At 44.0% G+C, this 15,577-nt stretch overlaps 1 protein-coding gene across 1 annotated transcript in view; it reads left to right on the forward strand.

The window, feature by feature from the left end:
- VSNL1 (visinin like 1) overlaps positions 1-15,577 on the forward strand; it is a 119,147-nt gene that overhangs the window by 37,651 nt on the left and 65,919 nt on the right. The window contains exon 2 of the mRNA XM_055400777.2: positions 8,634-8,800. Within this exon, the coding sequence (XP_055256752.1) occupies positions 8,639-8,800 (162 nt within the window). The 5' untranslated portion in view covers positions 8,634-8,638. The remainder of the gene's footprint in view (positions 1-8,633; positions 8,801-15,577) is intronic.

Consider the following 15,577-nt stretch of genomic DNA (forward strand, 5'->3'; position numbering starts at 1 on the left):
TTGTTGGAAGGAATTCAGTGTGTTATCTCATTAATTCTCATAACAGCTCAGTGAACCAATGTCATCATTTCCATTTGACAAATGAGGAAACCGAGGCTCCAGTGGGCAAGTAACTTGTCAAAAGTCACACAACTTGTGTGCAGCAGGAGCTTCATTTGATCCCAGGTCTGACTCCAGCACACGTTCCCCGTCCCCCACTAAACTAAGTCCAAGTACAAAATAAAAGAGGCACACAGCATGATAGAAAGAGGAGGGAACCCGCAAAATGAGTCGAAGGGAAAACTAGGTCTGAGTAGAAACTTTTCCAAGGTCGTAGCCCAGCACCTGGTCACGGACTGCGGCTTCTGTCTATGTGTCATTTCCAGGTGTTCAGGAAGTGTTCTCTGTGCAGAGAACAGGAGGGGGAAGATGGCAGTTGAATCTGACCCTTAAAGGCTTATAAGGCCACTAGATTCCTTGCAGATCAGAGTCCCTGAGCACCTGGCCACCGAGTTACCAGATGGATTCAGTTTGGAACCACCTAGTCAGATCCATGGGCTAATGTCCACTGGCAGCTCCTGTCCTGCGGTCAGGATGGGCTGTCCCATCCAGCTGGTTCTCCAGGGCCCCTGCAGCTCTCAGACTGTCAGTTGTAGAAGGACAACTCAGGTGGTAACTTGACTGGGGACAGCAGACACGGGCCTGGGAAGGAGGCCACTCTCCACACCTCGGTCATCGGATGACTCTTCCCAATCCTGCAGGGCCTAGAACCGTTGGCCGATCTCAGCACCCGAGGATCACAGGCCTGCACATGGCAGCAGCCTCAAATCTTATTGCCAAGGCTTGGTAGCCAGGGCGCTGCTAGAGCCTGTTGCTGACTTGCTGTAGTCCCCATGTTTAAGTCCCCTGACCTCCCAGGCTGTCTCTAGAAAGCAAAGGGATTGAGTCAGACGGTGGATCCCTTGGGCCCTCTTGTGCTTTCCACCTTTTGTTATTCTTTCTGGAATAGAACTCTTGTCACTTGCCCTAACACTGCCACTGCCACTGCCATCAAAATGTTTTTCTTCATTTATGACAAATCAAATAAGTACTCTTGCCTTATCTCGAGTCCTCAAGGGTGTAATCTCTGCCCCCTGCCTGTTTCATGCTTGTGGGCTAGGACTTCTGCTGTCATCCCAGGAGATTCCTAGTTAGAGGTAAGATCAGCAGAGAATGCCCCAAGAAAGCCTGTCTCTCCCTTTCTGAAGCTGCTCTGGTCCCCAGAGGTGGTGTGAAATGCCAGCCTATGATCAGCACTCTCCTTACCCCCTGGGAAATGCTGCTGGGGACTTGTAAGTACTTGGCTTTCAGGAGATGAAGATGAGAAGAACAGAAAGAGCCAGAAGGACACATATTTGCCTTTGTTAGAAAAGAAACCCCCACCAGTGTACTGGGAAACTTTGAGGCTTAGTCTTCAGGGCTGTTTTAACAGTCTCTGGAAACTAGCAACCTAATGTCATTTGTTTATGGGATCCAAGAGGGGTGGTGATGGGGATTGTTTCAACATCCTGGCATGGAGAAAAACATGCCTCCTGGCTGACGGACTGTGCATGTTTGGCATGAGCACAGCGTGCTGCGGGGCTGAGAGGGTGTGGGCACACAGTTAGCTTGGGAGAATCGGGGTTCTCATCCTGGCCATGCCGTCAGTTGTCCGTGTGATCCTGGAGGAATTTTAAACGCACCAACCTACGGTACGACCAGGGGGCTTAAAACAGAACAACCCAGAGGCAAGTCTTTACACGCTTTGATCTTCCCTGGTTGTGTGATTTTTAGAACCTTAATGCTAGTCCCTCGATCTTGAAACCACATCAAGGATGCCAGATGGAAGGCATGAGGGATTAGAGACAGCGGGGTTATATCTGTGCTACTGTGGGCATTTTCCACCTTGATTTTCGTTCATATTTTTCATCAGTGATTCCCAAATTGACTGAGAATCATATTTGCCTGAGCTGCTTGTTCAACATATAAGCTTCCTTCTAAGTGAAGGTCTCTTGAAGCTGTAACAAAATAACCGAGGATGACTCTTGTACGTAGGCAACTTAGGGACACACTGCTTAAGAATTTTCACCTGGGGACCAGTCACAGGTAAAATTGCCTGATGGGAATTTGTCTCTCTGTCCCTTGTGCTCCCTGGCTTTCAGCTGTGACCATTCATCTCACGAAGCCCCACATTCCAAGAGGTGTCTATTTCATCCAGTACTGAGCCCTTCAAGGCTGGAACCTTGTCTTCTTTTTTACATTCCACTGGGCCCAGCACAGGGCCTTTTTCACAGATGATGCCTATAATGTCCACTGAACTTGGACAGTTGCCCAGAGAGTTTCTATCTGCCTGAGTTAACCAGACCATCAGTCATTACTGGTACAAATCCATGCCTTTAGGGACAAGGAGGAGAGGAGAATTTGTAAAGACGTGCCACAGAGAAGACAGCATGGAAACTGAGCCTTGCAGAACGAAGTAAGATTTGGGCAGGCAGTAAGAACGAGAAAGGGGAATCCAGGCAGAAGTTTAAGCGTGAGCAAAGCCAGGCTCCTCCATATTTCCGCATTCAGGTAAGGATCCCATGGCCCAGAAAGAAAGCTGGATGTAGCCTTTGGAGGCAAGCCAATTGGAATTCTTTAACTTGTATTTTCATACTTACCAAACTTAGGTTGCAAATCAGTGATCGGTGGGGTCAGAAGGACCTTAAAGATTATCTTGTGCAAGTCACTCACTTTTCACTCATTCAGATCTGGCCCAGCTAACCTGACACTAGAACCACCTTAACTCCATTCAAGACTCCTTCCTTATCAGGCACTGTTGTGTGTTCCTTAGGCCTCCCACCTGAGCCCCTAAAGATCTTTCATCCTCCAATCTGAACTCTATTTCCAGGACTATTTCCCTATCAGTGGTGCTCATTCTGCTGTCCACTTGCTTGTGAGGTGGCACCATCCCCATCTCAGCCCCCCAGTCTTCACATGAGCCTCACCAAGACTCAGCCAGGCTGATGGCCAGGTTCTTGGGAGAGCCAGGCGTGCTATTCTGGGTGCCTCAACGCACACAGCAAGCCTTGGTGTGCCCTGAGAAGCTGGGCTTAGATGTCAGAGTAGGCAGGGTACAGGTTCAGGCCAATACACACACACACACACACACACACACACATGCACACACACACACATGCACACACACACACATGCACACACACACGCACACATACACACCATACAAAAATATATTTAATTTGAATCCTCTTCAAGACCAAAAGGGTCTGTGGAGGAAAGATGGGCATGGGAGCTTCTCAGGCCTTCTGGGGGTCTCATCCCCCTTCCAGGAAGTTCCCCAGTACTCTCCTTAGAGCATTCTTACATGTCTCACCTCTTCTGTGCTAGAAACCTGTTATCCAGACAGGGTAGCAAATGGATGAGAAGTGGCCAAACGCAAGACAGGAAGACCAATTAAGAGGTGGTTGCAGTAGCCAGGTAAGAGGTGACAGTCTGGAAACCAGTGGGGTTTGAGACAATTCATTTACTCTGTACTTGTGACTCAGCTGATAAAGAATCTACCTGCAATGCAGGAGACCTGGGTTTGATCCCTGGTTTGGGAAGATCTCCTGGAGAAGGAAAAGGCAGTGTTCTGGCCTGCAGAATTCCATGGACTGTATAGTCTATGGGATCGCAAAGAGTTGGACACGACTGAGTGACTCACTTTTCAAGCTTTTTGCTAGCTGTGGAGCTAAGGCAAATTACTTCATCTTTCCAAGGAGCTTCAAACTCCTCACCAATAAAAGGGATGATAATTATCTCTTCCTAACAGCATTGTTATGTGGGTAAATATTGTTACACAAAAGCCTTTTGCAAGCTGTAGTGTATAATAATGTGGTCTTTTCTGGTTATCATTTGCACTTTGGTGCCTCGCCCACAGGTCTGTTCCTGGTGGTCTTCTCTTGCCCATCAGAACCCTTCCACCAGTCCCATTTTGTGCCTAGTGCCGAGTCTCTCTCTGATATCAAACCATGAGGAGTGATTTGATCTGGGGCTGGGCTGCCCTTTATCTTACAGCCTGGAGCCCTAGCCTAAAAATAATACACTCCTGTTTCTGTTCCCTCCCTTCTTAGGTAACAGACTCTCAAGTACCGACTGGCTTTCAGGTAAAGAATCCACAGAGCCAACATGCCCTGACTCTTTAGAGACAAGCCAGATGGAAGTCTGTGACTCGTATTTTCGTACTTAAAAAACTTATGTTGCAATCAGTGAACGGTGGGGTTAAAAGGACCTTCAGTTCAGTTCAGTTCAGTTCAGTCGCTCAGTCATGTCCGACTCTCCGCGACCCCATGAATCACAGCACACCAGGCCTCCCTGTCCATCACCAACTCCCGGAGTTCACTCAAACTCATGTCCACAGAGTCGGTGATGCCATCCAGCCATCTCATTCTCTGTCGTCCCCTTCTCCTCCTGCCCTCAACCTTTCCCAGCATCAGAGTCTTTTCCAGTGAGTCAACTTGTCGCATGAGGTGGCCAAAGTATTGCAGTTTCAGCTTTAGCATCAGTCCTTCCAGTGAACACCCCGGATTGATCTCCTTTAGATTGGATTGGTTGGATCTCCTTCCAACTCACTCATTTTTCAGTTGGAGAAACTGTGCAACAGAGGAGGAAAAGATCTTGCCCAAGATCACAGATTTAACTAGAAACAGAGCGGGGATAAATACTCCCCATTATGTCATGGACACTTTAGGGAACATGTTAAGCTTTACTGTCATTTTTACCCTTCCTTTCATTGCCATCTCATAATGAAAGAGACTACTTGGTCCACATCATTGCAACTCCAGTATGATGGTTGTTGTTCAGTGGCTAAGTCATGTCTGACTCTTTCAGACCCCATGCACTGCAGCTCACCAGGCTTTCCTGTCCTCGCTATCTCCTGGAGTTTGCTCAAACTCATGCCCATTGAGTTGGTGATGCCATCTAACCATCTCATCCTCTGCCACCCCGTTCTCCTTTTGCCTTCAATCTTTCCCAGCATCAGGGTCTTTTCCAATGAGTCGGCTCTTTGCATCAGGTGGCCAAAGTATTGGAGCTTCAGCTTCAGCATCAGTCCTTCCAATGAATATTCAGGATTGATTTCCTTTAGGATTGACTGGTTGGATCTCCTTGCAGTCCAAAGGACTCTCAAGATTCTTCTCCAGCACCACAGCTCAAAAGCATCAATTCTTTGGTGTTCAGCCTTGTTTATGGTCCAACTCTCACATCCAACCATGACTAATGGAAAAACCATATAACTAAGTACCACCTTTGTACGGAATACTGAGAATGCTAAGACAAAGGCGCAGATCCTGCCTTCAAGTTATGTAGAATGTAATGATGAAGACAGACAAGGAAACAATCTCTTAGAAGGGCAGGCTGTTTTCTATACAGTTAAATGAAATATTCCTCCCATCTGCCATCTGCGCCCTATGTTCATACTTATGGTTGCACTAACTTTCCTCATGTATGGATTATTATGAGGCTGATTTTCCCAGAAAGAAACATACCAAATCCCATAACTTAATGAAGACCAGTGACCAGCTCCTTTATAGTGGCTCATGTATCCTTCATTCATTCCCTCAAAAAATATTTGTTGAGCATCTAGTATGAGGTACCAGGCTGCAAAGATTTTTTTAAAAAAGCAGTCCCCTCAAGCAACTAACAATCCAGTAGAGAAATAATGATTGTGGAAGCTTTTACAAGGGAAGGAAGATGCCTAGGACAAAGGAAAGTCCTTTGGAAAACCTTGGAAAGTCCACAAAGATTTCACAGATGAGGTGGTATGTGAAACTGAGACTACTTAAAGAAGTACGCTGAGCAGACAAAGGAGGATGATATTCTAGGAAAAGAAACAGCACATGCCAAGCATGAATGTGTGGAAGCATGCAAGTCCTGGGACCTGTAACAGTTGATTATTGCTGGCATGTGAAATGAAAAGACAGGTTGGCAGAAAGTGAGTTTATGAATAGACAGGACTGTGCCATGCTAGCAAGCTGGGGCTACATCTTGTAGACAATGGAGAGCTGCTGAGTGTTTTAGGGAGAAGATCAGATGATGAGGTTTGCATTTCAGAAATGCTGTTAAGCAGCCATGCAGAAGGCAGGCTACAGTCAGAGAACGCAGTGAGGATTACTAATCCAGGCAAAACCTAAGAAGAGCAGTGGCAGGCTGCTCAGATCCAGGCCAGAACTTGATCTTCTATATGATTCACTTATTTCCTGGCACACCTGAGTGATGATACTGACCATGACCCATAAACAAGTTGCATGAGTTTATGTATTTGCATCTCCAAAACTGTGATTCATGATGCTAATCATGTTCCCCTTGTGTGTAAGAGGCCATCCTTTCCTGGGTCAACTGAACAGTTTAAGGCATCACAGTGATCCTTGGAGAATCCAAGTTTCCTTGCCTAAGAGAGAAGCTGACACACTGTTGACCTTCTAAAGGCCCTTGGGAGAGGAGGTTTTTAATAACGCTTAATCCATTTTCCCATCATTCACATAAACTCACTTCTGAGACTGTGGTTTTGGCAAATCTAACAGGCTTTTCCAAATGACAGCCTGGCAAAGTGATTGCTCTCTCATCCCTTCTTTGAGCGCCAAAGGACACTGACTCAACCTCTCACACCTTCCTGCTTCTGCTCCTGTTCCTTCTCCTGAAATATCTTCCGACCACCTATCTCTTGGTAGTTGTGCACTGATGTCTTCCTTACAGTTCCAGGTTCAAATTCTAGCTCTGGTTGTATGACTTGTACAAGAAAGCCACTCTAATCACTTGCTCAGTTGTCATGGGGCTAGAGGTCAAGCTTATGAAGTGTTCAACATACTGTCTACCCCCCAGTCACCGTCAGGACTCAGTAGCTATTATTATTAGGTGAGACTCTAGTTCAAAAATGACAATTTGTACTTCTCTACTGAAAAGAGCATAGAGAAGTACTGAAAGGTTGGGTAATACATCTTTTGATTATCAAGAAAACCATGAATTACAGTTTTCTTACCCAGATTAATTAAATCTGACACCTGAGTACCCACTTGATTTCCAAATCCAGCTGTGGAATCCCACAGAAACCTATAATTAAGAGACAGTTGCTAATAAGAGACTTGGAACTTGAAATTAAGAGTGAAAATAAGTAGAGAAACTCCAGAGGTCATTGTTGCTGATCCTCAGGTCCTTTTCTCAAACAGAAGCATTTGAAAGCAAATGGCCATCTTAACATTACAATTCATAAGATAACATTCATTACAATGAAAGAATTGTGCAGTGTTAGGGCAGGCTACTGACAATGGGTGTGGAATCTGTTTTAGAAGAAGGTAAAAAAATAATAACAACAAGGTATGTGGTAAGATTACCCCTCTTGGGCTATTGCAAGTGTAGACCTGCTGAAGGCCTGGTAGAGAATTTGTCTCTAGCACGTAAAAGGGCTAGGTCTGCTTGGGTAAATTCTTCTAAACCTCTATCTCCTCTAACAGGACTTTAAAGATCTTGTGATACCTTTCTTGTTCTGGTGACTGCTCATATTTTCAAGTCTAACTTGATTTTTAAATCACTCTGTGGTTAATTTGTTTTGTTTTCATTCTTTTTTGTTACAAAACAACAACATTAAAGGGGAAAAGTTTAAATCACCTTTAATTTCCCTTCACTAATTTTGGAATAATTTTTGCTCTTTGTTTACCTACTTGTTTCTTAATTAGCCATCACAGTAAGTCTGAAAGCGTTTTTTGTTTTTTTAATGTGTGCTTTGTTGGGAAAGAAATTGAAGATAAAGCAGATAATTAATATTTCTCTAAGCAGCACACAAGATAAATGGCCAAATCAGGGGTAACTCTAAACCTTTGCTCTGCCCACCCACACTTGAGAGGGACGTTGGTCACACAACCTGCCACATGATTGATATAGTTTATATTTTATTTTATGCACTATTATTTTTACTTACTAGCAGTAATAATAAAAGAATGAAATTATATCAACTGAAAATCACTAACCAATCTTGAAAAAAAGAAAAAGCCACCCAGAGGTTGTCAACACGGAAGGCAATGTTGTAGGAAGTCTCTGAAGATGAGAAGAGAAATAGAGAGCTAATGTGACCAGTAAAAATGAGCTGTTTCCATCTGAAAAAGAAAAAACAGCAGACACTTTAGAATTAGAACCACCACCATTGCTGATCATGTTTTCAAAGCCATTTTTTGATGATATGCCTATAAAGCCTTCTTATTGTTCTTGTCAATAGCCCCACTTAGCAACCCTGCAAACTAAATGCAGAATTAGGTATCTGGGCAGTAAGTGCTAAGGAATCATAATTAATAAGATGATATTATAAAGTTTCCATATACTTTACCTGAATAGCATAGAAGGAGATGACTGGCTTTCCTTGTGGGGGTCAGTGTGTGTAAAAGATGACACATGATAAAGGAAGATGAAGTCAACAGCCTTCTGAGAAATCTTTTTCATGCCTCGCTTTTCTAGAATATCAAATAGAAGGAAACAGACTTGGGGAGACTGATCAGACACACTGGAGGGACTTCCAACCAAGAGACTGCTCAGAACTCTAGCTTGGCTCCTAATCAAGCTTGAAATGATCACAGCCCCAGCACTAATTGCATTAATTTGCTCTTCTTCAGGCAGAATGGGGAAACAGAATAGCAAACTGGCCCCCGAAGTGATGGAGGACCTGGTGAAGAGCACAGAGTTTAATGAGCATGAACTCAAGCAGTGGTATAAAGGATTTCTCAAGGATTGTCCAAGTGGGAGACTGAATCTCGAGGAATTTCAGCAGCTCTATGTGAAGGTAAGTTGTTTTTCAACCTTTTTAAAAAATTTTTCAGGCCAGAAAACCTTGTCTTCATCAACTATAGCTTCACATGGAATTATAACTCCAAGTAGCCAGTTTGTTTCAACTCTGGTGGTTTTCCACCCCAAAAGAAAAATGGTCATTTTTAAAAATATGTGAAGGAATGTGTTTTGTTCCAGAGATAAGTCAAGCAATTTCTGAACAAGAAGAGTAATTGTTCAATAAAACACCAAACAGAGTTCAGACTTTGACAGCATCTGGTAAAGAGGAGTAAAAATCTCAGATAATAGTGTTTGTTGATGATTATGGACAAGCAACTAATTGCATCGTTTGGCTTGTTAAAGGTATCTACACGTTTCTCCGGCTTCCCTGGTAGCTTAGCTGGTGAAGAATCCGCTTGCAATGCAGGAGACCCCGGGTTGATTTCTGGATTCAGAAGATACCCTGGAGGAGGGCATGGCAACCCACTCCAGTATTCTTGCCTGGAGGATCTCCATGGACAGAGGAGCCTGGCGGGCAACAGTCCATGGGGTCGCAAAGAGTCGGACATGACTAAGCGACTAAGCCCAGCACAGCACATCTCAGTTAAATAGGAAGTGCATGGGAGGGTTTTTGCAACAAAGTCTCCTTTATTTGCAGATAAGAAAAATATATAGATCTCTAAAGCTCTGAATTTAAAAGGAAGTAGGGAGTTCTGATGTATAGTAAGGTCAGCATGGACGGTCTTCTATCATTTTATCAAGTTCTAAAATATTAATTCCTCCCAGCATTTTCTATTGTTTAGAAGTTAAAATTCCCCCGTTGTTTAGTGACTAAGTCGGGTCTAACTCTTTTGCAACTCCATGGACTGTAGCCTGCCAGGCTCCTCTGTCCTTGAGATTTCCCAGGCAAGAATACTGGAGTGGGTTGCCATTTCCTTCTCTAGGGGATCTTCCCAACCCAGGGATCCAACCTGTGTCTCCCTCATTGGCAGGCAGATTCTTTACCACTGAGCCACCACAGAAGCCAGGGACATTAGATAAAACCATTCCATGAAAGGTATTTGTACTGCAGTGATGTTGTTTCGGTTTTTCTGAGTTTATCAGTTGTATTGGTTCTAGATTTGGCATGATCTAAGGATAGCATCACCGACTCAATGGACATGAGTTTGAGTGAACTCCGGTAGTTGGTGATGGACAGGGAGGCCTGGCGTGCTGTGATTCATGGGGTCGCAAAGAGTCGGACACGACTGAGCGACTGAACTGAACTGAAGACATTCCTTTTAATTTATACTTGAATAATTTGAGGCTTGTGGAAGAAATGCATTGTTTTTCTTTTAATTTTTTCTGACTAAAATACCAAATGTGTGATAGTGCTCTTATCATTTAAATGCAGCGAATACCAATTTGAGCAATATGAACCATCCACATGCATGTATGTGTGTTGGGATAATTATATAAAATATTAAACATCATCATTCTCTCCTGAAGTTGAACATCTCACATAGTCTTTGCTCCAGCAATACCATCCTGTGCATATAAAAAGATACATATAAGAATGCTCATAGCTGCACCATTCACAATAGCAAAACTGGGAAACAACCCAAATGCCCATCTAAAGGAGAGTGGAAAATAAACTGTGGTATACTCACACAGTCATCCAAACAGTTGAACTTCCGCAACCACTGAAACATTAAGTGCTAAAAGTCAGTCTCAAAATACTTTAAACACAGATAAGATAAAAAATATATTTTATAGAACTACAAATAAAAGCAACAAAATCACACAAGAAAGCAAGATGAAGACAGGATTAAAACCGACGGTTGCCTCCCATGCATAAGAGGCAAGGGCTGAAATGGAAGTTTAGCCACGTGGTTAGATACAGATTGTGTCAAAGTCTTAGCCACAGCTTTGGGGGCTGGGTTAATGCAATAAGCATGGACCACTAGTGAATGTCAAGAATCCATGATTATCATGAATCCAGTGCTGACCCCCTGAGAGCTCGAGGCATATAAAATTCTCTCTTTGCATGTCTGTAGAAAGGACAAAAAGTGGCAGGTGTGCATGTTATAAGATCACTGTGACATTTTTAAGACGATCTGAGCCATTGGTTTTAGTGTATAGAGATCTTCTATATGGAAGCACTGAGAAATGCATTTATCATTGACAGAAATAGACATAAATTGCTTTTGCACAGAAGTGGGATGGTCATTTTCCTAAATTTTTATACCACTCTCCGTAGCTTTCAAAGTCACATCTTCTATCGTTTTATTACCCAGCAGTGAGCCTGTTCCTCCACATTGTCTTCCCTCAGCCCCAAGAAAAGTACAAATAAATGAGATTTGTCAAAGCCACTTTCCCATCAGGAAAGGTCATGCAGGCTGTTACTCTGTGTTTAAGAGAGCTGTGTGTACCACGTTTCTCACTATTTGTTTACAGTGAGAGCAATTTTGCCTTTGAAGAAATAGTTCAAATACAGGAAATGAAGTATTTTATTTACACGCTGGAGGGACTCCACACTGAAAATAAAATCCACCTCAAGATAAGGGAGGAGCGTGTATAAACATTAAACATCCTTCAGCGTTTTATGGTACAACTGATGTACATGGACCAACATCAGCCCCTGTTTCTACCTCCCCCAGTCCACCCCAGAGTAGACTTTTTTCCAAGAAGGTGAAGTTTTATCCTGGTAGATGGAGTTTAGATTCTTGGCAAACTCTTAACCGTATTTAAACTCAGCCGCTACTCTGGTTATCAAGTAGTCAGAAAGTAGGCAAAGTCTTCCTCTCCTTTGAGAGTTGTCCAAGGACAAAATACAAAAAAGAATCACAGAGGAAATATGCCACTTCCTTCCACAGGGAGAAAGAAGGAAAGAAAGACAGATCTGATAGGTTGGAAGGGAGAATAACAGAGAAAGATGTGGTTTATGTAATGAAGGCCCAGGAGAAGGGCTGGGAAGAAAACGCTTCCTTTAATGCTGCTTAAAAGTACAAATGTTCACCAAGGCACAGTCTTTATCTTGGTGAATAGGCATTTTTCAATAGTTCCTTCTGTCTCAGGCTGAACAGTGAGACATCCTGGAATCCAGCTGAGTGAGCAAAGCTGCCGGTGGCCTCTGCCCTCTATCTGTGAGGTCAGCCTGGCACATTAACTGTTACTGACCTGACCCCTTTTAGGCTTCAGGAGATTCACCTCACTGCTGTCGAGTCAGCTGTGATGAGAGCATGGGGTGGAGCAGGGTAACCAGAGAGCTCCCCCGCACCCGCCCCCTGCAAGGCTAGGAACCACAAACCCTCAACTTCAAAAGACTTCGTATGCAAAATATAAAGAAATTCCATCCAGTCTCAAAACGTAGATAATTTTCCCAGTGTCACAAGAAGAGTGGTGATCAGGACAGACATTAAAAATGGGGTACCCTGACTCGCCCAGCAGCACACGGCCCTGCCTGTCCCCTGGATTCTCTTGACAGCCTCTCATCACCCTCCCTCCAAGCCCCTCCACCATACCAGCTGCTGGAGTGGGATTTGAAAAACACAGGGCTGGGCATGGTCCTTCCTGGTTTGTGGCTGGTGTTAACCAAACCAGGTTCATTTGCCTGACGCACGGTAAGCCAAACGCTGAGATGCTGAGGTTTGTGGCAGGGAAAGAGCTGACTCAAGACAGCCAACCAAGGAGCTGATTGATAAAACAGCCAAGCAAGGAGACAGGAGAAGGAGTCTCAGATCCACTTTCTTGATGACAAAGGGCGTGAGATATTTATATATAAAGAAGCGAGGTTGTCGAGGCCTGGGACAAGGTGATGGGAGGTAGGGAAAAGGTGAGTTATCAGCATTCTGTGCAGGTGTGTGTGGGTTACATGCTTCTTCATAGGATGCATGTTGAAAAATGGAGGTGCTTTAGCAAGATCTGAGGGTGGATGTTTTGGCAATCTAACATCAAAAAGTCACTTGTCAGACAACTGTGCAGGCCGTTTTAGTGTCAGTGGTCCCTGCCTGCTTGAGTCAGCCTGACTAGACAGGCGTTGATGCCAGGTTTCTGGAGAACGGCTTAAGTGGCCGTTCCTATAGTGATCCATACGTCAGAGGAGTTATCTATAGGAGTGGTTAAGAAGTGTTGTGATATTATTACCTCGCTTTGTGAAACTTGGAAGGTATGCAATTAAAGAAAAAAAAAAAAAACTAAAGCAAGCTTAATCAGTAAAGGCAGGTTACAAGCAGGGTTTGTTTGTTTTTTTTAACAATCTGTTCCCTTATCTGCTGTTCTGTGGAAGTCAAGGATTTCTGTTAACCCTATGGGGCATGGTTTTGCCGGTTTCATTCATCAGTCCTGTACAGCAGGAGTCCCCAGTCTCTAGGATTTAATGCCTGATTATCTGCGGTGGAGCTGATTTAATAATGATAGAAAGTATTAATAATAGAAATAAAGTGCACAATAAATGTAATGCACTTAAATCGTCCTGAAATAATCCCACCCATCCCACCCCCCAGTCCATGGAAAAATTGTCTTCCACAAAAACTGTCACTGGTGCCAAAAAAAGTTGGGGACCACTGTTATAGAGAACAGTCAGCTCACTGTCCCCTTATAACATAAGACCTGGCGGCTAGCACAGGGCCTGCCACAGAGCAGGCATCAGTGTTTGGTGACTGACCTATAAATAATAAACTCTGGCTGTGTATCTCCTTTTCCAGAAGCCTTGTGGTGGAGGCATAGAGAAGTGGCTAAAGAATAGTCCTGCCTGCTCTGCAGGAACTCAGAAGCTAATTGTAGAGACACAGTTAACCACAAGCCAAGGCAGAATGACACTGATGCATGTTGTTGGGGCACAAGCGGAAGGTAGACGTAATTTCATGATGGCATATTAAAGTAAGAAGTTAATTAATGCAGTGCAAATAGCTTTATCTGTACCATTTTTCTAGATTCCACATGTTCAGTCACTAAGTCATCTCTTTGTGACCCCATGACCATGCAGCACGCCAGGCTCCTCTATCCTCCAATATCTCCCAGAGTTTGCTCAAAATTCATGTCCGTTGAGTTGGTGATGCTATCTAACCATCTCGTCCTCTGTCGTCCCCTTCTCCTCCTGCCCTCAATCTTCCCCAGCATCAGGGTCTTTTCCAATGAGCTGTCTCTTCCCATCAGTGGCCAAAGTATTGGAGCTTCAGCTTCAGCACCAGTCATATCAGCAATGAATATTCATGGTTGATTTCCTTTAGGATTGACTGGTTTGACATGCTTGCAGTTCAGGGGACTCTCAAGAGTGTTCTCCAGCGCCACAATTCAAAAGCATTGATTCTTTGGCTCTCACATGCGTTGATACACAGTATTTGACATATGTGCACTGCCATGTGTGAAACAGATAGTGGAAACCTGCTATGTAGCACAAGGAGCTCAGTTCGGTGCTCTGTGATGACATAGATGGATGGGCTCGGGCGTGGGCTGAGAGGGAGGTCCAAGAGGGAAGAGATATATGCATACATGTAACTGATTCATTTCATTATTCAGCAGAAACTAAAACAACATTATAAATCAACTATACTCCAATTTAAAAAAAAAAAGAGAGAGTAAGTTTAAAAAAATCACGGGATTTAGAATCTGACAGACCTGAGATTCAATCCTAGCTGTGCGACATTTGCCAGATCTCTGTCTCTCTGAATCTGTTTCCTTATCTACATGATGGAAATAATAAGCCCCCCAGTCTGTCACCTCAGTGGTGGAGTCCCAAAGGAAAGAAAGGAAGTGAAAATGACTTCCAACCTATAACAAGATGTTTTTGCCGTCATAATAGATGATCCGCTCATTTACTCTCAGAGAACCAAGGTGGAAAATAGGTTTTATTTCCTGTGCCAAAGGCAGTGGCAGCATAGAATGGTCTATAGAGGAGGAAGTGAGGTTCTCTGGAGGTTCAATAGGAAAATGAGCCTCCTAGTGTTGTCTACCATGTTTCCAGGGTAGCAGGACCCACACGAGGCTACATCCCCAGCCCTGAGATTCTTAGCCACTGAGTTCTTTGTTTTCTCCAGCACAATGGCCTCTCCCAGCTCCCTGCTGCCAGGCAGAATAAAGCGTGGTGTTCCATCTTCTGTATTCAGTCCCGCCAACCACTCAGTGTCCTGTCCCCCACACACCTCCACCTGCTCCTACCTGCTCAGTCTCTACTGCATATCCTTTTGCAGATGGAGAAAGAGATAAATTCTCAGAGGTAACTAAATAGCCAAAGATTGTTCTTCTGGTTCTGTTCTGTGCTCAGTCGCTCGGTGGTGTCCAATTCTTTGTGATCTCATGGACCGTAGCCGACCAGGCTCCTCTGTCCATGGACTTTTCCAGGCAAGAATACTGGAGTGAAGTGCTATTCCTTCTCCAGTTGATCTTCCTGATCCAGGGATTGAACCTGCGTCTCTTGTATGTCCTGCATTAGCAGGCGGATTCTTTACCGCTAGTGCCACCTGAGGTCTAGCCCAATTCTCCTGAGCCACTACTTTTCCACCAAGCAGAAACAATTCCACCAAATTTTCTCCTCAGGAGTGTTAAGTGTTAGGCAACTGAGGCAGGTGGGAGGGCCCTAGAGTGCCTTTGAACCATCTCTTATCCAACAGTTTGAATTTTAGTAAAACTTATTTACATATAACAGAAGAGATCTTGCCTAGTGATTCCACGTGTCCACTCAAGCAGTCGTTTCCTGAAGAGCTCCTGTAATTTGGTTATTAGAAAATACCCTTGCAGCTTATCCTTCAAAGAGTGGGTTTATCCATTCATTTAGTCATTCAAGGCCCATCTCCTTTATGCTTTCTGTAACATG

Source organism: Moschus berezovskii, chromosome 11, assembly GCF_049115385.1.
Source record: "Moschus berezovskii isolate FMDL1 chromosome 11, NW_MosBer_1.0, whole genome shotgun sequence".
NCBI lineage: Eukaryota > Metazoa > Chordata > Mammalia > Artiodactyla > Moschidae > Moschus > Moschus berezovskii.